We start from the raw sequence: 20,959 nt of genomic DNA, 5'->3' as shown, positions 1-20,959 counted from the left end.
CCTGCAAGCGAGATTTGGGTCCTGATTGATGCTTGTTGGCAAGCAAAATCTAAGACGACTGTCAAGATGAAACCATTCACAACGCCCTATTCGTTCCTCACTGACCGGCTTAGAGGCCGAGGGGCTAGATCAGCATGGATCGAGTATCTGATTACAGCTACATGTGGCATTGGGTGACTATGACTCCCAGCCTTACACACGAGACGAAGTCTAATGCATGTTTGTACGCCATGTAGGAACATGCTCTTCGGCTACGATCAAGGAGTCATGGGTAGTCTGCTCACGGGCCCATCATTCGAAGCAACATTTCCTGCCATCTCCAATGGCAACTCTACCCTCCAGGGTTTCGCGGTATGTGACGATAGTGCTCGGCCTCCTCATAGCATTTCCCTGCAGGAGACGTCCTTCTAACATTAACAGGTCGCGGTCTATGAACTAGGATGTGCAGTCGGCGCTTTGACTGTCATAGTAAGTGGTGATAAATTCGGCCGAAGACTCACCGTCATGGTAGGAGAGTTGATTATCATCTTCGGGGCCATTCTCCAGGCGTCTTCTTTTAGTTTGGCCCAGTTGATTGTAGGCCGGATTGTCGGTGAGTTACCTTTGTTTCTTGATGAATTACACTGAGAGATTCTGATGTATTCTGCCTACAGCTGGCTTCGGCAATGACATGGCAGCTGCTATATTGCCAACCTGGAATGGCGAGTGTTCTCGCTCTAAGAACAGAGGTCGAGCCGTCATGTGGCAACTTAACATTAACCTGGTATGCAAGAGTGCATTGCGGCGCTCATAACCATCATGTAATTCAAGAAGCTAACCTACCCAGTTCGGGATTGCTCTAGCATACTGGGTCGACTATGGGCTGGCTGCCTCCTCTCACACCAGTAACAATGGTTGGGCGTGGAGGCTACCACTGGGATTGCAGTCTGCCTTTTCGGCTGTGACTATTGTCCTGGCACTTTTTCTTCCAGGTAGGTGGTGGATCTCCTTCATACTGTGTATTCGAAAACTGATGTTCAACTTCTCTTGATCACCCAGAATCCCCTCGAGTCCTGATACGTAACGGAAAAGTGGATGAAGCACGCGACGTCGTGGATATGTTATCCTTAGAAGAAGATCCTGCTACACGCGCAGCCGAAACTGTTCGTATACCATTTTCAGTGATACGATATCTTGATAAAGAACGTGACTAATTCTTTGGATTAATCCAGTGCACCGTTGTGTCTGTGATTGAGAACGCACTCCAGGAAGATTCGGAAAGGGATTCCAAATGGCAGACTATCTTTACCCAAAGAAGGCTTCGTTTCTTCCAGCGACTGGTTTTGTCTGCATTTGTGATGTGCATGTACCAGCTCACTGGCGTCAACCTTATTACATATTATGTGTAAGTTGCCCCCAGTCTCTTGGAGCTTATGTTGACGACAGCGGCTTACCACATTATGTGACGAGTACAGTCCCGTTATCTTCCAGGATACACTGAAGTTTTCCCGGCATCTCAGTTTGCTGATGTCCGGTTTCGTTGGGCTGGAATTCTGGATTGCGAGCTTCATTCCAATTCCCCTCATCGACCGGATTGGGCGTCGGCCCTTGTTGCTGTTCGGGGCGATCGGGGAGTGTATCAGCATGGCTGTTCTCGCTGCCACCGTTGCGTATCCGGACAACACAGCATGTGGATATGTGGCTGTAGTCTGTGTCTTGTGAGTCATTATGCCTGTAGATCTCGATTTGTCCACATTTCTGACGTTCAATTCCAGCCTTTTCAACACTGTCTGTGCCGTCGGCACCAACGGGCTGGCCTTCTTGCTGCCCGTCGAGTTAACTCCATTGCAAACGCGCGGAACATCCGTCGCTATCTCCACTGGCTTCTTCTGGCTCTGTAACTTCTTTGTTGTTATGATATCGCCGGTCCTCATCTCTCGCATTCAATATGGTACATACATCCTGTGGGCATGCACGAACCTGTCGTTCATTCCAGTGATATACTTTTTCAGTAAGCAGTTCTTTCTCACGCCACATGTATTAACTTTCCCGACTCTGAACCTTTCATTAATAGCTCCGGCGGCACAGTTCCCGAAACCTGCAAGGCATCTCTTGAAGACATTGATATCTTGTTCGAGACTAATCCGAAATGGCTAATCGGCCCAAAGTCCAAGAAGAAGATGGCCAAGATTACTCAAGATGCTTCCGTACTGACTGAAGAAATCTTGCATGGGAAGGAAAGTGCTCCTACGGTCGACATGGTCGAAAACGTATCGTCTGAATAATACTATGCACGTTACTTATTCTTTTGACCCGGAAGGTGTGTACGGAGAGAAGGGCTTGAACCTTGGGGTGTCGCAAACTGGCAATATTATGTTGCTTGTTTACCTGAAACATTAGCTGTAGATAGTAATATATATAATTAGCACGCGTGGGTATATTTATTATATTGTTTGTTATGCATATTTCAATGTCCTTGTCCAAACACATATATTAAGTTTAATTTTCCTATGTCTGCAATAATGGACTCTATTTTGGGGAAGGCGACACTGCACTTATAGAAGATATAATGAACGAGTATAGAGTCATGATTCTCAAGGGGGTAAGAAGATAATCAGATGTAAGGGACAGGTCGGAGCACCTACCCATCCTTCACATGCAGGCTGACTAATTGTGCCGCTGTGTAGAGTCTTTAATGAGCAGAAGGCCTTGACGTAGAGCAGTGGACCCTTACCGATGGTCATCGAGGCGAGGACCACTGGCCTCGAAGCGAGGTACTGACCCGACTATCGCCAGTTCCCAGACCACTATGAGATACTTGCTACTGCGTTTGAATTCTCGTTTGTCCATAGTCTGTGACTCGCACGACAGTTGATTGATATCGTCTTGGTATTGTACAAGCGTAGCATGGCCATTTACGCTGTCAGTGCCCCAAAGTCGGGGCATATGGGAATCCCGCATCGATCTCATGAAGATATAAGAATTACCTCACCTCGACATCTTCGACTTGATAATCCGAATTTACCATCATAGATCACTTTCTACAATAGTCCATCTCTTATTTCGCTATAGTTACCACTTCTCTGCTATGGCGCCCGCACTAGAACTTACAGAGAAGCCCATCGGGAGTCTGCCGACAAAAGCAATCCCCGGTACTCGCAATGGAGTTTCTGCTGGTGTCGGTCTTGTGTTAGAGAGTCCTGAGAAACATCAACGTGTAATGAACGTTTTCCGGGCCTTCATTGCGGATCTCGCCCAACAGTATGGCGAAGGCCACGCTGGGTATGTCAAGGATACCCCTGATGTCCCTGGTGAACAGCATGAAAACAGAGAAACAGCTAACAGAACGTTACAGTGCTCCTATGGGGATGGCTGCCATTGGTATCGCCTTGTACAAATACGTTATGAAGTATTCCCCCAAGAACTGCAACTACTTCAATCGCGACCGTTTTGTCCTTTCAAATGGTATGCAGACCCTCATCAGATGTTCTATGGCAATGTGTGACTAAAGTGGCATCATCGCAGGGCATGCTTGCCTATGGCAATATCTGTTCATGCACCTTGTTGGTGTTCCGAGCATGACACACGATCAACTCCAGACATACCACTCCTCGAGACTTGACTCGCTCTGTCCCGGTCATCCTGAGATCGAAATCGATGGTATAGAGGTCACCACGGGCCCTCTCGGCCAGGGCGTCGCTAATGCCGTTGGGCTCGCCATGGCCACTAAGAACCTGGCGGCAACATACAACAGACCTGGCCATGAAGTGGTAAATAACATGACCTGGTGCATGGTTGGTGATGCTTGCCTCCAGGAAGGTGTCGGTCTCGAAGCGCTCTCGCTCGCTGGTCACTGGAAGCTGAACAACCTTTGTGTCATCTTCGACAACAATAACGTAACATGTGATGGCAGTGCGGATGTTGCAAACACCGAGGACATGAACATGAAGATGCGAGCTACTGGATTTAACGTGGTAGATGTGTATAACGGGGATACAGATGTTGCCGGTAGGTCTCTCAAACCTTCGAACTGGCGATGAAGACTCTGCTAATACGATCCAGCCGTGGTGAATGCTCTCAATGCCGCTCGCTATAGCGACAAGCCAACATTCCTGAACGTTCGCACCGTGATTGGTTTCGGATCAGCCAAGGCTGGCACAGCCGACGTACACGGATCTGCCCTGGGCGTCGAAGAAGTGGCTAACCTCAAGAGATCGTTCGGTCTGGACCCTAACGAACACTTCTACATTCCAGAAGACGTCTATAACTTTTTCCGTGATATTCCTGGCCGTGGTGAGGCGCATGAGGCGAGCTGGCTTGCGGCCGTTGCCAGATATCGTGAAGAATACCCCGAGCTGGCCGCTGATTTTGCGCGCCGTGTTGCCGGAAAGCTGCCGGAGGATTGGACCAAGTACATTCCCGCCAAGGAAGAGCACCCTAACGTGTCAACTGCCTCTAGAAAATCTGCTGGTGTTGTGACCAATGCCCTGGGACAGAATATCAATACCTTCTTGGTCGGCACTGCGGATCTTACGCCTTCCTGCAATGTCGCCTACAAGAACAAGGTCGACTTCCAATCGGTACGTCCTCGATGCCTGCTTCTATTCTCATGTTAAACTAGGTTATTAACACATCTAGCCTGACCTCGAAACCGTGTGTGGCCTTACCGGAGACTACAGTGGTAGATACATTCACTATGGTATCCGAGAGCATGCCATGTGCGCCATATCCAACGGACTCGCCGCCTTCAACAAAGGCACCTTCATCCCGATGACGAGTACATACTTTGTCTTCCACTTGTACGCTGCTGCCGCTATCCGCATGGCCGCACTGCAAGGCCTCCAGCAGATCCACATAGCCACCCACGACAGCATCGGAGTTGGCGAGAACGGACCGACGCATCAACCCATCGCCGTTGCTGCGCTCTGGCGCGCGATGCCGAATCTTCTCTATATACGCCCATGCGATGCCGAAGAGGTTGCCGGTGCCTACAATGCCGCCATTCGGGCAACGGAGACACCGACCGTCATCTCACTGTCTCGTCAGGGTCTCCCCCAGTATCCCCAATACTCCTCCCGCGAGGGCGTAATCAGGGGTGCATATGTTTTCACCGAGGCAGAAGGTGATGACTTTGACGTCACAATTATTGGGGTCGGCTCGGAGATGGTCTATGCCATGCAGACCCGTGAGTTACTTCTCAAGGAATATGATATCCGGGCACGCATCGTGTCCTTCCCATGCACAAGGCTCTTCGAACAGCAGTCTCGAGAGTACAAGCACTCTGTATTGAAGCCCCGAGCCGGCAAGCCCACTGTCGTAATCGAGGCGTACCCGTCTAACGGATGGGAGCGCTATGCTGATGCATCGGTGTCTATGAACTACTTCGGAAAAAGCCTTCCTTCGAAGGAGGCATATGCCCATTTCGGATTTGCACCGGACCGTATTGCTGTTAAGGTTAAGGAGCTAGTGGAGGAAGTCAGGCGAGACGGGATTGGGGCCCTGAGGGGAGACTTTAGGGAGTTCAACGGGAGCCACTGGATTGAACTTGAGCATTAGAACTACTATGGCTACTTCAATAACATGCAACTTCTGGATACATATGGCAAGTAAGCATATCCGTAAGTGGTGACGCTTCAATGGTGTTTCTTTCCTAAAATCGATGTCCAACGACAACTTGCAGTGAGTGCTACATTAGTTACAATTAGAACAGCGCCAGATCAGGTATTGTACGTGGCGAGACAGAGGTATTCGCTATAGGCAAAGGAGCAGTGAAGAATGCAGTACAGGGATGCTTGCTGGTTGCATCGAGCCGACCACAAAGCACACAGGGTTTCAGCCCCGGGGTGAACCCTAGGTGAATCTTTCATTTGTATAAGCGCTCATGATTCATAGCTTGGAGGTAACAGTTCTCGGACCGTATCAAATGCCAGGGGCTCATCAAGGTAGTGTTTGTAAATATCGTCAACATCATCGGCTAGCTTGTGTATTCGCAGCGGATAGGTTGAACCATACAACCTGCCGATCCCCTTCCGGGCCAATAGTTTATTGGTTTTTTTGTTAAAGATATCCTCCTCTGTCATAATCTCAACCTTCAGTTCGTGGTTGACTGATATTCCTGGACTGCTGGCTAGTGGGCAGTTACCATGTCGATCATCACCAGTACAGTAATTCTGGCATACGTCGTCTGCAGCGTTGGTACTTTCTGGTATTCTGATGTCAAATCTGACTTGGAAGCGGTCATCACGGTAAAGGCCTTGATTCGTTCGAATTGTGGCTTTGGGAGGTTTAAAATTAAGCATTCCCCCAATTAGCGTGCGTGTAGATGGGTTATTAGTGCTGGTGAATGCCTGCATCTCACTACAGGCTGTATTAATGCGCACCACCACTTCGTCGACCCTCCACTTGATTGCTGTAATGACTATATGTCTCATTTCCCCGTCTCGGACCCCCGGCGTCAGCAAATTCCGTGTCACTAGGTCAACGGAGAACATGGCTTTAGAAGTGTCATCGTTGGGCCGTTGCTGTGTTATTGTAGTTTCCACCGTCAGAGGGTAGCCAGTGAACCGGCGGTGATATGTGAGAGCAATTTCAGGTGATATCAGGCGATAGGAAATGGTAAGCGGCTTGGATGTGCTCAGCGTACGTCCGGACGGGAGGTGTATCGTGGCTTGAAGAGCATAGCCGACGGTCCCCACATCTGTGTTCATCGTCGGTGGGAGGCAGTTCGGCACTGGGAGGTCAAAGTAGTATACCAGGCTATGTGCCATGACTTCATTCTCTCGTGGCACGAGTATGTCAGATGCAGACCAGAGAGCACAATCGAGGACGGTTTCCTCGTAATTCGGTAGTATCGACAGCTTTCTCGCGGAACGTCGGAATGTAGGACCATACCGCCGACGCCCCTTGACGTTTGGGCAAGGTGGGCCGCGGTGATTGAAGTTAACAGTCCTAGAAAGCTTTATTGTGATGTTGGGGCCACAATATGTAACATCCATGAAAGCATCCCTAGAAACTCGAAGCGAACCCGACAAAGGCAGAGTATAGGGTTCGATGCCCGGGCGGATGAAGATGGTGTGAGAGCGGGGCGAATCAAGATGTAAGTGAGGGTCGTTCATTTTGAGCAGATCGCAAGAGAACTGATGGATGTATGCATCTACTGGCACGAAGATGGGATGAGGTAACGTCTGGAGAGCGCCCCGAGACGAGAATGTCAATATTTGTGATGCCATGCGACATCCGATATACTCCTTGACTACATATTTGCACTTGACCCGATGCGGAAGCCAAGCCGTAAGTTTAAGCTTTGCGTCTCCACAGCATAGATGCCTGAGTCATCAAAGGAGGTGCAGTCTAAATTGAAGCTCATGAATAGCAAGCAGCATTCCACTTCCCTGGCGGATATATGTCCAAACAAAGAATCACCATACAAGTTGCGAGTACTATTATTCCATTACAACGTCCACAAGCAAGATTGTATGAGCGGTAAAAAAGTACCATGGTTGATTGAAGAGCAAAAACCACCGGTGGAGAGCCGATGCTTGCTGTCAGGGGTGGGCCAAAATACAAGGAGCTACAAAATATTCTATGCACAGTGCAAGTACTGGAGGCTTGCAAACCGTAGAAAGTGCTAGATGTATGGCTTACGCCTGTCATTCGATTGAAGTCCAACTGTGGCCCAGCAGTAGGCAGGTCTAATTCCGCTTTGAGTTAGATTTAGAAGCCCTCAACGGCACCAGGGTCAGCCTTGGTGGACGTTTGGTAGTGCTCAGGCAAAGTCTCTAGGGGCTGTCAGATATCAGAAGTTCTTGTTTAACACGGAGAAGTTTACTCAATTACTTGTATCCTTCGTATAAAAGGCCAGTGACACTGACTCCTGTGACTTAAATATCTTGAATTGCTGGCACGTTTAGCAGTGCAGTTCTGATAATGGATCTTTGCTTCAGGAGTAGATAATTATCAGCTGAAAGTGCTTTTATTGTCTTTACTTCCAATGGGCTGAACTTAGTCTATTAGGAACTAACCTGGATGCAGTTCTTCTTTTTCTCTGTGTGTTGGTGGTCGTCTTCAGATTACAAGTTAGCTTACTTTGGTTCTGTTTTACCTCTCACAGCTCGGTTCTGGTGGCTTGGATCAGCGTCATTTATTGGTTGATGGTTTGTTGCAGATGGTCGATGATTTGTCGGATCTCCTTGGTGGTTACGCGTCCATTATTAGTTCCACAGGTGTCTGGCTCAGTGGTCAATTAGTTCATATGGGTATTGTCTTCTTCTGGGCGTGTCCGTCTCCTGGTGCGAGGTGCATTCCTTAGTTCAGGGTTATCCAGCGCGTCGATCGTCGCCGACTGGTGCTTCTAGTAGAAAGGGGCTCGGGAGGCCCCGTGGGTAGCTCCGCCATCGGCCTTTAGCTTCTGCTCGGTCCGAATCCCTCACTTCACCTACCTCACCTGTGACCTAGAGGATACATATCCGAGGTTGCGAAAGGCGGCGAAAAGTACGCATAATCCCAATACCGAATACCATATCTTCGGAAACCTCAGGAGGTACCGTTCAGGTCAATATGATGCTGATCACCATCTTCCTGACAAATGGCAACCCCCTCCCGCTCTCCTCTACATGCTTCCCTCCCCTCCTAAACTGTGATGATCGTGGCGGCCTTGCTACTGGGGCACCAAGGGAACTCTCAACAAATGTAGTGTTCTTCCTTTCCCCAGCTTTGGTCTTTTATTAAATACCACCCTTTTCTCTTGACTCAAACTGGCGCATCACACCCACTTCCTCCTGCCCCATTATCGGTCTCCCAGAAAATGAAAAATTGAACAAATTGCTAGGAACCATCAGCAGGTGGCGTATCACTTGAGGCTACTGGGCAGGTAAAGTAAAAGAAAACATTGCGAGCTTTTTATACTCCGACTCTCATATCACTCTAGCTTATTAATTGGTATATCACTCGGGTCAATGTAATTAAGTTCTGTGTTATACCAACTGACTCCGCTTTGTCAACCCATTAATTGCCCTTAGAATTTCCGTTCGTCCACTCTTTTCTGTAATGATGATGCTCCCAAACTCCTGGGTAGGTGTGGCCCTGTCAAACAGAATGTCGAGTTTATAGTATATACGGCCCTTTAGCTCCGGTAGAGAAAAGTAAAGGGAAAGCAAAGCCAAACCACCACAAAAAACCCAATTTTACTGTGAAATTTCCCCCATCTTCATTAATCATTTAAGGAGAGATCACTGTCATCACAATAGTTGCTACTACTTTAAGTGCCATCGCAATTGCTATTATTCTTGCCCGAACGCGTATAGTAGAAACCTCACAAAACAAAATATCCAATAGGGCCAGCAAAGAGTGAATAGAGAAAATATTATAAATTATTAAGAGACTCTCAGTCTATACAATACCTGGTTAATGTGAATACCCAGGAGCCACAATACAGTTATCCCAACGATCCCAACAGCAATAAATCCTAATTCCGAGTTTAGATGCGTCATCGACGGGTAAGCTGGCGATTTCGAAGTAGGTGGAATATGAGGTAAGGTAAATACCCGAAATAACCTGTATGCTTAATACTGCAATAGAAATCATAGTCTACCTTCGGTTGCTGCCTTTAAAGCAGTCCGTGTAAGTTGAGTCCAACACCATGGCCTTCTCAATTCCATCGGTCTCCACTATTATAGCAAGAGCAAGATCGATGTCAGTATGGGATGACAACAACCTAGTAAGCGCGTGCTTGGCATCTTCCAGACGGCCTTGACGCTGCATCCACCATGGGCTTCAAGAATTAGAGAAATCTTACTTCTAGACAAGTCAAAGGCTTCGCCTTGCAGGTGCAAAATAATGAGGGGCCATTGCCACCGCACCGTGAACAGAATTTTATAAGTTCAATGAGAAGAGAGGTCTTGTGTATTAGCTATGACTCTATTGCCAATGAACCGACCTGCGCCGAAGCATATATTGATTGATGCTGTTAGCAGACCACGCAAGGGCAATGCGACAACATCGAAGGCATAAACTGGAGCAATCACCAGAAAGCAGACCAAGACCAGACCAGCTAAAATCTCGCCGGCAGACAGGACCTTTAAACTGCCTATAAAAAGAAAAGGTGAACAAATACAGTCCCAATAATGAGAATATTACAAAGTCCAAATTGCTTCTGCAGTCCTATTGCTTCCATGAGGTTTTCCTGCGCAGAATGCATGTATAAACTGACTTATAGGAGTGTCTATATTGAGAGCTATCTGTTAGGGTGCTGAGATTGTGAATTTATCTGTTCTATTGTTGCTACTAAATTCCTTCTGAAAGGCAGGGGCTGCAATCAGTTGGCGGATAAGTTGTGGATTAATTGCTACCATGATTATACCCAATGAGAAGTACACAGTCCAACAGAAGGCTTTTAGTTATAGACGCAGCGCTTGCGCTATGGACAAGCTGTGCTGAACATCATCACTCTGAAATGCCTCAGTAGCCAGGTAATTTTCCTTTGGTGTTTGAATGGGCATGGTTTGCTATTGTACCGTGCTTACAATCTTCCATTAAAAGGGGTCAATTTACTCCTTATTAGCTTCGTTCTTGGTGGAATTCCACTCCCCAAGATACCTATTGCGGGCAACATCTGATTGGATCTGATAATATAATATCTAACATTTATAACTGCGGCGCACAGCGGTCCGAAACAGGGCCACGAGAAGGTTATATATTGCTATCTCTATAACTTATTAGTCCCCCGTCTAAATATGATTAAAGATTTATTGCCAATTTGGGTAGAAGAGGGCGAGCCGACGGGAGATAAACTGGATTTCTCTTATAGTTTCACTATTAATCTGGCAAAGATAGCTATAGGCCCCTCCATTGCTTGGTCTCATCCACAAGGAACGTGGCGTTCTGTTCCGCAGAATTAGTTCCAGTAACTACCAGCACTTTATACTCGCCCTTTTCGCTAAGCCAAGCGTTGCGTGATTCGTGCCAGTAGCTCGTTGCCGATAAAAGGGGCATTTCGATAACGACATTAGTACTTGCGCCCGGTTCCAGGAATCTTTTCCCAACCCCCCTAAGCTCGCGCATTGGTCTTTTAATCTCCGTCCCGGCTGTAGGCACAATATAGATACAGACAACTTCTGCCCCTGCACGGCTACCGGTGTTTTGTATCGTCAGTGAGACCGTAATGGTCTCCTGCGTAGTGGAAACCACCAGATTGGTTTGATTAAATGTTGTATAAGACAAACCATATCCAAACGGAAATAGAACTGGCGTTCGTGTTTTCTCATAGTAACGGTAGCCAACGTAAACGTCCTCCCCGTACAGAACGCGGCCCGATTCACTGCCAAAGTTCAGGTAGGCTGGTGTGTCCCAAATATTGATAGGATAGCTCAATGGGAGCTTTCCCGAAGGGTTCACCGAGCCAAATAGGACATCGGCGATTCCATTGCCAACTTCGTTTCCTCCGTACCAGGCCTGCAAGAGTGCACTCGCTTGGGATACCCAGGGCAAGGTGACCGGGGTACCACTTTGCACAATAATCACTGCGTCCTTACGGACTTGCAAAATGCTTTTCACCAACAGATCGCTGTACGGTGGCATTTCCATCGAGTCGCGGTCATAGCCTTCGCACTCCCATTCACCATTGAGACCAACCACAACCACAACTTGATCGGCAGCCTGGGCAACAGATATGGCGTCGTCTATGGCTTTGTGAGGATCAAGACGCTTGCAACCCCCAAAGCGAAATCCGCCCGGTCCAAATGCCACGGCACCCCGTCGTTCAAAGTTCGAAGTGAACGAGCTACCAAAGAGAAAATCAAGCCGATAGCGCCGACCCGCCACCATGGACATCGATCCTCGCTCTTCCCGTGTTCCAGAGCCAAAGAAGGAGGTGCCCCCAGTCTGTTTGGTGGCATTGTCAACAATGAGGGCGCCATCGATGAATAGCCTGCCTGTGCCGCATACGGACACACCAAAGTCATAGATCCCGTCTTCTTCGGGGGTGAAATAACCCTCCATGTCGATGTAGAAGTCACAGGTACGAAATCTTGAGTCTGCGTAGTCCATTAAAAAGCCCTCCGACTGCGTGAGAAGTAGTTCTTCTGCAAGCTCCCGGTGGGTAGCCTCCGGCGGATCATAATAGACGCGAAAACTGAAACCGGTCTTTCCGTCGGGCGTTTTGAGCTGTTCACCAAGTAGTGGTAGCTGCTGGTGCGAATAAGAGCCCTGCGAGAAGCGAACATCGGATGCCTGGGCTCGAATTCCGTCCAGAGGGGATACAGTATAGCTTGCTTCGAGGGACGCCGACCCACCACCGCAATAACGAGCATAGTTCGCATTCGGTCCGATCACGGCAACCGAACGATCACGGCGCAGGGGAAGAATTCCATCGTCGTTCTTTAACAGGACAATGGAATCGGCTGCAGCAGTGCGCAAAAGCTCCTGGTCGGCAGGCCGGTCGTGGTGCACTTCAGAGCCACCGGTAGGAATGCCAGAGCGAGCCGCTTCGTTTATCAAATGCAACATCGCGCGCACTCGTTGATCGAGAGTTGATTCATCAACCTTCCCAGAGCTGATGGCATGTGACAGAGCGGCGCCACGAAAGCGCGGAGGGCCAGGCATCTCCAGGTCTAAACCAGCCCGTATAGCCGCCGAAACACTGTAGGTGCCAAACCAGTCGCTCACAATGAGACCTTCCCATCCCCACTCCCCGCGTAGAATGTTCAGCAGCAAGTGGGGGTCTTCAGCAGCGTGTATTCCGTTCACCTTGTTGTACGCGGTCATGAGAGCCGCGGGGCGGGCCTTGGCGAGGGCAATCTGGAAGGGCCTCAAGTAGATCTCGCGCAGCGCACGCTGAGTCACAATGGAATTGACAGCTATACGCTGATGCTCTTGATCGTTGCACACAAAGTGCTTCGGGGTGGGAATCACGCCTGCCTCTTTGACACCGAGACAGTATGCGGCGCCTAGCTCACCGGACAGCACGCTGTCCTCAGAAAAGGATTCGAAGCCTCGTCCACCTAGGGGCGAACGCTGGATATTCATGGTTGGACCGAGGAGCACATGAACTCCCTTATCTCGCGCCTCTCTCCCCAGTAGATTGCCAATTTTCCACAGGAGCTCGGTGTCAAAAGTTGCGCCCAGAGCGGTGCCGCATGGTACACAATAAGACGGTGTTCCGTAGAAGAACTTGGTGCCACGGACTCCGTTCGGTCCATCTGAAAAGCGAATCGCCGATACTCCCAGACTCTCAATTGGCATCGAATGCCAGAAATCAGAGCCTGATCACCCCGAAAATGTCAGTTTCATGGTGAAATGAGCTGGTTATGTGCACTCACCCGCCACGAGGCTTGCCTTTTGATCCAGCGTCAGCTGGGGAAGAATGGCATCGATATCAATCGGTTGAATGGGCTTCATAGTGGGTTCTTCCTCAGGTAGCGGGGGTGTAAGCTATAGAGTAGGAATAGGAGATAGAAAGTAAAGAGCAGAGGGGAGTGGAGAGACCTGCGGCCAGAGGAAATCAATGCAAGATATGAAACATAAGCCCATCCGTACCTTCCTATGATTGGAACGTGCAGTCTATTGCGTATTAGATATTTGGGCTCCGTACGTAGCTAGCATGTGCACAAGGGTTGACCCAGTCAATCTCATATCATTGGGTTTGGATTTACTATATCAAACAGAATGCCTTTCTAGTTCAATACCCATATTCGGTCTTGGTCTCGCCGTCTCGACCATAGTACCGGTCCACCCTACGGTAGTCCCGTTCATCATCTCATCTACAGTGACACCTCAAAAGTTTTAACACCAGCCTCACACCACCTGAATTAGGTTGTTAACACTTATGAGGTGTCACTGTACCTGTGTTACAGCGGTACTTGCGTTGTGACAGGTTTGAAGAGGTGCTATATCTTCGGATAAGGCCAAGCCAGCTGTCGTGCGAGGCGAAGGCTGATAGGACGTTGTACCTAGCAACTGCGGGGCTTTCGTATATCGCTTCCTCCAAACTAACCCCAGTTAGAACTAGAAGTAGGAGTAAGCAAGGCAGGTGGGACCGATGATTACTGGCCGACCTTCTTCTTTGGGTAAACTGCACCGCCGACGGCCAGACCCAAACATCCTGTCAAGACATGGAGCTGCCACTTACCACCTACTCCGTAGACAGGGGTTATTCTGAATCACCCACTTCCCTTTATGCTTTGCATAGGAATCCGATATCCTTCGCATTACGGTTGTCATCGCACCGTGTGTCGAAGCCATCTCTAGGGTATCTCAACCTGCCCCATCACAATCATTATTTCTTCAATCAATCAACCTTCTCATCCAACATTGGTTTCGCTGGACCGTACCCTTGACCTCATTCGCTCGATCAGATTGTGTCCCAGCTCGTTCAGACACTTTCTTCATTTGTCCACAATGCTGTACATAGTCACCCTTCGCCTCGGTATCTACGATTCGCAGACGGATTGTCCGTCGATCTCGGCAATTGATTTGCGAACCACGAATCGAACGACTGGCCCGACCTGGTTGGCGGGGACGCATTCCCTGGGGCCGGTCTTCTCATCAAGCCACGTTAAGGGTTCATTTCCGGTCGCAAGTAGTACTCAGTCTCGGGGCAAGAAGAGTTGGACGATGTTGCGCAGTTCCAGCTCTTGACGTACTTCCAACGTTATCAGCTCCATATTCCCTTCAGCCTCTCAGTTCATTATCAAAGCCCGTGCGCAGTGTGACTGTTGCCTTTTCGACTCCACAAGTACCCCAAATACTGACTGTAATATTCGTCAGTGGTGCCTGTTAAATCATACTGAAGCCCGCTACGATTTGATCTTTTATACTGATCAATATAATTATATATTTTTGTCTGGGATTTAATTTGTAATAATATCTTATAATTAGTTCTGTTACTCTGTAATTTGCTTAATTTCTAGATTTTTTTTATTCATTTATTATAATATATTGTTATAAACTCTGTTCCCATGATTACTGATATATGGATTAGTCTGTAGAAATAGACTAATTTTTTATTGATAATAATCTTATTTAGTAAGGTTTTATTTATTTTTATACTAGAAATATCTACTACTATTGCCGAGGATGGTGAGGATCTCTTATCAAAAGAAATTTAATCAGAATCTGATAATATATATATATATATATCCAGAAACCTACTTTAGACAGTCAACAAGTCAGTCATCTTAAAAAGGTAGTATTAATAGCAGTAAGTAGATATTTAACGAATATACCATCCTTTAGTCTTCTTGCTCATAGAACCTTGGATGCGTACGTACTGGCCAAGAACGATTTAGATTCGGTTGAACACTGGAGTGGCAGCTCGGCCGCTAGTGTAGTTAAGATATCGTATAAGCCGGCCGGGTATCGCAATTGTGCATCAGGATCCAGAAACTCGACTACCATCTTCGAATGTCGAGACATAATATTAACAAAGTTTGCAGAAATTACATCTTTTGTGATGTCGACTATAGCAACTGCAATCCATCTAATGAAAGCTTTTAGGCTATCTCAAGGCTTTAGGGATTCAGATCAATTCAAGTTCGCGTCATCCTTCATACCGTCATTGTATTCCGATGGAGTGGGCAGTAGTTGTCACAGCAGATGTTCGCAGTACCTGACGCGTCAACTACGTTAGTTGTGGGTGTAGAAGGTCTACAAACGATTGATTCACATAAAAGAGTTGCGGATTGTAAGCTGCTCAGGATCTTCAATCTTTCCGCACGAGGAGACAGCGATGTCTAGGATTAACCGACGACAGATAGTAGCCGGCGGCGGACAAAACCAGCTGGCCACCAGGTTCAGTCGGGCGACTGCGAAACCCTGAAAACGAGGGAAGGAAAATTGCCGCCATGATTGTTGCGGTAAATGCAAGCAGTATTGGTGGCGCAATTAGGTATTCAGGCGTGCCCTTCTAATGAGCCTCGGATTGTGAGCTTCAACCCAGCCGACGATATAAATTCCAGTCCTTCCTTGGGCCAAGGCGTATGTTCGATGCTGGCGGGGATTCCAACTCCATTGGTCTCGGAGGTCTTTCAGCCATAGATATTCTGGAGTCTGTCGCCATATCCTTTTTATGCTAGGGGAAATATGGCAGTGTTGGTTCGCCCTGCGAATGTCTTTCAGGGGGGAGCATGCGGGAGGACGGGGCTAGAAGCAAATGCCACCTTACCTCTGCACATGAAGCAATACCAATAGTTTTTGATTGGTGTGGTGCCTGTCATCGATACTAACCTTTCTTGCCTTTGGAACAACCGTTCGCCCAACCCCTCCCCCACCCTTTCCTGATCACCTCTATCCGGGAACATATCGTTACCGGCGAATTCTTGTCTCTGATTCAACCTGCTCCAGCCATTTTTGGCTTTCCATCCATAGGCTCGTTCCCATGTTGATCTTTCTCGTCGAAATCCCGGCCATGACTGGAGCGACTTAAATGCTACCCCCTAAGCCTATACTTCTCGCCACCCTGTCTTACGTCTATAACGACTGCTGTGCGGATATGATGGACTGGCGATCTGAAGGCTAACTTTGCTGATCAGGAAAAGTTGGAGGGAGGGGGCCTTGGATCAGCAACCTTGGCTTTCAGGTTGCTGCTTGAGTCGTCCTGACTGGTTTAAGCGCAGAATCGGCTTTTGCGGTTGTATAAATGTATATAACCCGAGGTTTCGCCGGCCAGCCTGGGGCGTGGATAGGGAAAACGATAGATACATCTTCAAATTTGTATCACATCCCTAAGGCTCCGAACGAGCAGCTAGACGAGCGTCGAATAGAAAGGTCTCAAGACTGTTCTTTTTTTTCTTTTTTCTTTTTTCTTTTTTTTTTTTCTTCTTGCTTTTATTTAGCCCGTTCAGTTCCTGAAAACATTCAAAACTTCTAAAAAGATAATTAACTAAAAATTGTTGAAGAAAATTAAAAAGCTCGTATCATATCTAGATACACCGGACCCGTTCCGTCAGAACTCTGGAACGGGAAAACTTGGGTACCACGGCGTGGAAACCCCTTCGAAAGTCTAGCTGGTGGGGCCGTCAGGCAGAAGTGGGTAGAACCTACGATGTACGGAGTAGACTATTTGGTTTTTACAGGAAAGACTGCGGGACCCCCATGTTTGTAATTAAATTACAAGGTTAATATGTAAACTAAGAGCATCCCCTGCTCCACGCCAGAGTCGCCACCGCTGGCCTAATCACTGGGCAATTGTTCTTACCCTTTTTATAAAGATTGAAAAAGCCCCGGAATAACCCTACTTTGAAAACGGTGATGTACTTTCTCGACTGCAAAACTCCCCTGTGTATCTCGTCTACATAGCTTCTCGATTGCCGCCGCTATGTCTTATCAGCCTGCCCAACATCTACCGGACGATCCGCCGCCCTATGAATACATCGCGAGCCATGGAATGACGGAAGGTACTGAGTTCGGCGGTAAGTGACTTTGCAGGAATGCATGCGGCCTGAGATCGCCGATACCTCTGTTATGCCCTGTGCTGACATCCAAATCAATTGCAATCTTCAAAGCGGACGGACGGGTGAATGTTGATCTTGACTCTAAGGTCTGCAAAGCTGTGGCAAAGTTCATCCGCCAGCCTGGCCAGGCAGACCCGAGGCCGCCGCCTCCTCCTCGTCCTTCTTCTGCGTCTCCCATGGCTCCCACCTACGCCGACTTTGCTCGGGTCGAGGTTCGGCTCAACCTTGTAATTCAAGTGGTGGGAAGCCGGGGAGATGTGCAGCCATTCATCGCATTGGGCCAAGAACTACAGAAGCATGGCCATCGCGTGCGTCTCGCGACACACAACGTCTTCGATGGCTTTGTCCGAGATTCCGGGCTCGAGTTCTACCCGATCGGCGGGGATCCAGCCGAGTTGATGGCATACATGGTCAAGAACCCCGGGCTGATCCCCCAGATGCAGAGTCTGAGGGCAGGTGACATCCAGAGGAAACGGGCCATGGTTGCTGAGATGTTAACCGGGTGCTGGAACTCCTGCATTGACGATGATCCTATCTCGCAAGCCCCGTTCGTGGCGCATGCAATCATCGCGAATCCCCCCAGCTTCGCTCACATCCACTGCGCGCAGGCGCTCGGGATTCCCGTCCATCTAATGTTCACCATGCCCTGGAGCAGTACCAAGGCTTTTTCCCATCCCTTGGCGAACCTGAAGTATTCCGACAGCACCAGTCAACCTATGGCTAACTATCTCTCGTATGGCATTGTAGAGTGGATGACATGGCAGGGGTGAGACATCCTTTTCCATTTCTATGTGCTGTACGGCAAGAACGGCATTATGATTCGCATTTGCCCTTCCACTGACTTATTCTAGACTAGGGGATGTTATTAACAAGTTTCGTTCGCAAATCGATTTGGAGCCTGTTCCTTTCAGCGAAGGACCTTGTCTAGCGGAAAACCTCAAAGTCCCTTTCACATACTGCTGGTCACCGGCTTTGATGCCAAAGCCGAGCGACTGGCCTCCACATATTGGTAAGCCCTCCCTGGTGTTCCAGCTTCTGATCAACTCTACTTTTCCTTCTTTTTTCTCCCTGCTTTTGTCCTTCTTCTTCTCTCTCTATTTTTTTATTTATATTCTTATTCTTCTTCTTTGGTATCACTCTTTTAACGCGCATTGGAGACAGATGTGTGCGGATTCTTCTTCCGGGACCCCCCCAATTATACTCCACCAGCAGCTTTGGCAGACTTTCTACGAGATGGACCGCCACCAGTGTATATCGGATTTGGAAGCATCGTTATTGATGATCCCGGCAAGTTCACAGCAACGATTTTGGAAGCAGTCCGTCTTGTAGGAGTTCGCGCCATCATCTCCCGTGGATGGAGTAAGTTGGGCGGGGCACCTTCCCGGGAGATCTTCTACATCGATGATTGCCCTCACGAATGGCTATTCCAACATGTGGCTGCCGTAGTTCACCATGGAGGTGCGGGCACGACTGCCTGCGGTTTGCGAAATGGTTGTCCCACAATCATCGTGCCGTTCTTCGGAGAGTAAGATATTGATTCATTCTATGCGAGACCCTAGATATATATATGCCTTGACTGACTGTTACTTCTTTCCCAGCCAGCCGTTTTGGGGTAATATGGTGGCTGCATCTGGGGCAGGGCCCAAGCCTATCCCAGGTGGTCAACTCAATGCCCAGAACCTGGCAGAGGCAATTGGCTTTTGCTTACAACCTTCCGCATTGGCAGCTGCACAGCAAATGGCCCATAAAATGAGATCTGAGTTGGGGGTTCAGGCGGCGGTGGCTTCCTTCCATCGACAGCTACCATTGTCGAGAATGAAATGTCAAATCCTACCTGACCAGCCTGCCGTCTGGGAGTACAGAAGGCCCTTCGCTGGGTCTATGTATCTCTCTAGTGTTGCCGTGCAAATACTACTCGACCGTCAGCACATCCAACAGAAGCACTTACATCTGTTAGTGACGTCTTTTCCACTTTCTCCCTTCTCCCCGTCTCCCCTTCTCTCCCCTACCCCTGTCTCCATGCTTTCATTTTTTTCGTTTTCCTTCTGCATATATAACTACCAACGTGCAACTTTCTTTTTCTTTCTTGATCGCTAACTAACCGCCCTTTGTCCGCCGGTCTCCAGCCATATCATCAACCCCATCTTGATTGACCATCGCCGATGGGATCCGGTTACTGGCACCGCCTCCGCTACAGTTTCCACCGGAGTTACCATGCTCAAAGACGGCGCAGATATATTCTATCGGCCGATCAAAGAGGCCCACAATCAGCACCGATCTCACGGCCATCTGCCGCCGCCGCCGCCACCGCCGCGGCAGAACGAGCCTCTCGCTCCGACGATGACGGAGGGCGCAGATTCATCCCAAAGCGCGAGATCTTCCTTGGGGGACGGCTCACCCCACTCCTATCAGCCCGCGTACCCGGCAGCCACGGGAACAGAACGGGTTCGCCCATCGTCGCGTGCCGGTGCCGCGTTGGCGGCCAGTGGGAAGAGCCTGGGCAAGTTCGTGGGCCACGCCTACAAAGGGGCGATCGTGGATATCCCCCTCGCCACCACGGAGGGGCTCCGATCGGTGCCGCGCCTGTACGGCGAGGAGGTGCGAGACCTGGGCCCGGTCCGGGACTGGAAGTCCGGGCTTGCGGTCGGGGGCAAGAGCTTTCTGCACGGGGTCGCTGGTGGTCTCACGGATATTGTCGTTCAGCCGTACAAGGGGGCGCGAGATGAAGGGGCCTTGGGCGCAGCCACGGGGTTAGCCAAAGGGACGATCGGTACAATGACGAAGTTGGGATCCGGTATGACTTTTGTAACACATATACACACATGCACACACCCACCCTCTCTCTCTCTCTCTCTCTCTCACATCTCTCTTGTCTGCCATATACACATGAGACATGAAAAAGAAATCTACCAAGGACAGCTCAGCTAACTCTATCTTGCGCAGGTATGCTCGGCTTGGTCGCCTATCCTGGACAAGGCATCTGTAAAAGCATCCAACATATGGGACGAGGAGGAACAAAGAGACAAATCAGGCAGCAACGCGAAAGAGAATGTGTTTTCATCATGCGTAGAGCCATCGATGCGGGTGTAGATCCGAACGCTGTGTTTAGGGATTTTCAAATCCTGCGACGGAGAAGTCGGAAGGATTGATATGGGGTCAGGGGTTGTTTTCGGTATCCACTACAGGCATTTACGATCTAAGGGAGTGTTTCGAAGTGCCTAAATACATACTTTTAATTAATTTCAATTTGTGTTTTTGATTAAGGAGGTAGGGAGGCAGGTACTTAACGTTAATATTTGACATAATATTTAAAGTACGGGTAACTAATTACTATAGGTGTATATACCGCGTCAAATCCGGTATTAGGAACTACGACAAAACAGATTATATTGTAAAAAAGAACATGGAAAAGGGGAAAGAGAAAAAATGAGGAAAGTATAATTTTGCCACATAGTGGTTGTACTGTGTAGTTTGTATGTCCCAGCTGGTATGCCATGTGGTCCTTTTAGTGTACGAATACGAGGAACCAGGCCCCA

General features: G+C 48.7%; 5 protein-coding genes across 5 annotated transcripts; 3 read left to right on the top strand and 2 right to left on the bottom strand.

Annotated features, from left to right (window-relative positions):
- Positions 1-240: 240 nt before the first annotated feature.
- ASPBRDRAFT_201312 (sugar porter family MFS transporter) lies at positions 241-2,264 on the top strand (the record flags this gene model as incomplete). The annotated part of the gene is made up of 9 exons (XM_067621534.1): positions 241-351; positions 421-592; positions 654-763; positions 827-971; positions 1,039-1,142; positions 1,212-1,384; positions 1,455-1,697; positions 1,755-1,990; positions 2,068-2,264. 9 exons carry the CDS (start codon positions 241-243, stop codon positions 2,262-2,264), a joined length of 1,491 nt encoding a protein of 496 aa, XP_067473307.1.
- An 803-nt stretch (positions 2,265-3,067) lies between these two features.
- ASPBRDRAFT_138899 (transketolase family protein) lies at positions 3,068-5,535 on the top strand (the record flags this gene model as incomplete). The annotated part of the gene is made up of 5 exons (XM_067619037.1): positions 3,068-3,261; positions 3,335-3,444; positions 3,505-3,987; positions 4,042-4,559; positions 4,618-5,535. The coding sequence occupies 5 exons, from the start codon at positions 3,068-3,070 to the stop codon at positions 5,533-5,535; spliced, it is 2,223 nt and encodes a 740-aa protein (XP_067473306.1).
- A 323-nt stretch (positions 5,536-5,858) lies between these two features.
- On the bottom strand, positions 5,859-7,208 carry ASPBRDRAFT_666697 (uncharacterized protein; the record flags this gene model as incomplete). The annotated part of the gene is made up of 1 exon (XM_067628766.1): positions 5,859-7,208. One exon carries the CDS (start codon positions 7,206-7,208, stop codon positions 5,859-5,861), a length of 1,350 nt encoding a protein of 449 aa, XP_067473305.1.
- A 3,588-nt stretch (positions 7,209-10,796) lies between these two features.
- Positions 10,797-13,371, bottom strand: ASPBRDRAFT_666692 (beta-glucosidase H; the record flags this gene model as incomplete). Its single annotated transcript, XM_067628765.1, has 2 exons — positions 10,797-13,235; positions 13,293-13,371. 2 exons carry the CDS (start codon positions 13,369-13,371, stop codon positions 10,810-10,812), a joined length of 2,505 nt encoding a protein of 834 aa, XP_067473304.1. The 3' UTR covers positions 10,797-10,809.
- A 3,912-nt stretch (positions 13,372-17,283) lies between these two features.
- On the top strand, positions 17,284-20,572 carry ASPBRDRAFT_666688 (uncharacterized protein; the record flags this gene model as incomplete). The annotated part of the gene is made up of 7 exons (XM_067628764.1): positions 17,284-17,381; positions 17,475-18,189; positions 18,275-18,432; positions 18,585-18,948; positions 19,022-19,375; positions 19,550-20,217; positions 20,367-20,572. Exons 1-7 carry the CDS (start codon positions 17,288-17,290, stop codon positions 20,570-20,572), a joined length of 2,559 nt encoding a protein of 852 aa, XP_067473303.1. The 5' UTR covers positions 17,284-17,287.
- Positions 20,573-20,959: the final 387 nt, after the last annotated feature.

The sequence above is a fragment of the Aspergillus brasiliensis genome, assembly GCF_001889945.1.
Source record: "Aspergillus brasiliensis CBS 101740 unplaced genomic scaffold ASPBRscaffold_24, whole genome shotgun sequence".
In the NCBI taxonomy this organism is placed as follows: Eukaryota; Fungi; Ascomycota; class Eurotiomycetes; order Eurotiales; family Aspergillaceae; genus Aspergillus; species Aspergillus brasiliensis.
The sequence above is the reverse complement of the archived record's forward strand: the minus strand, read 5'-3'. Positions and strand labels throughout refer to the sequence as shown.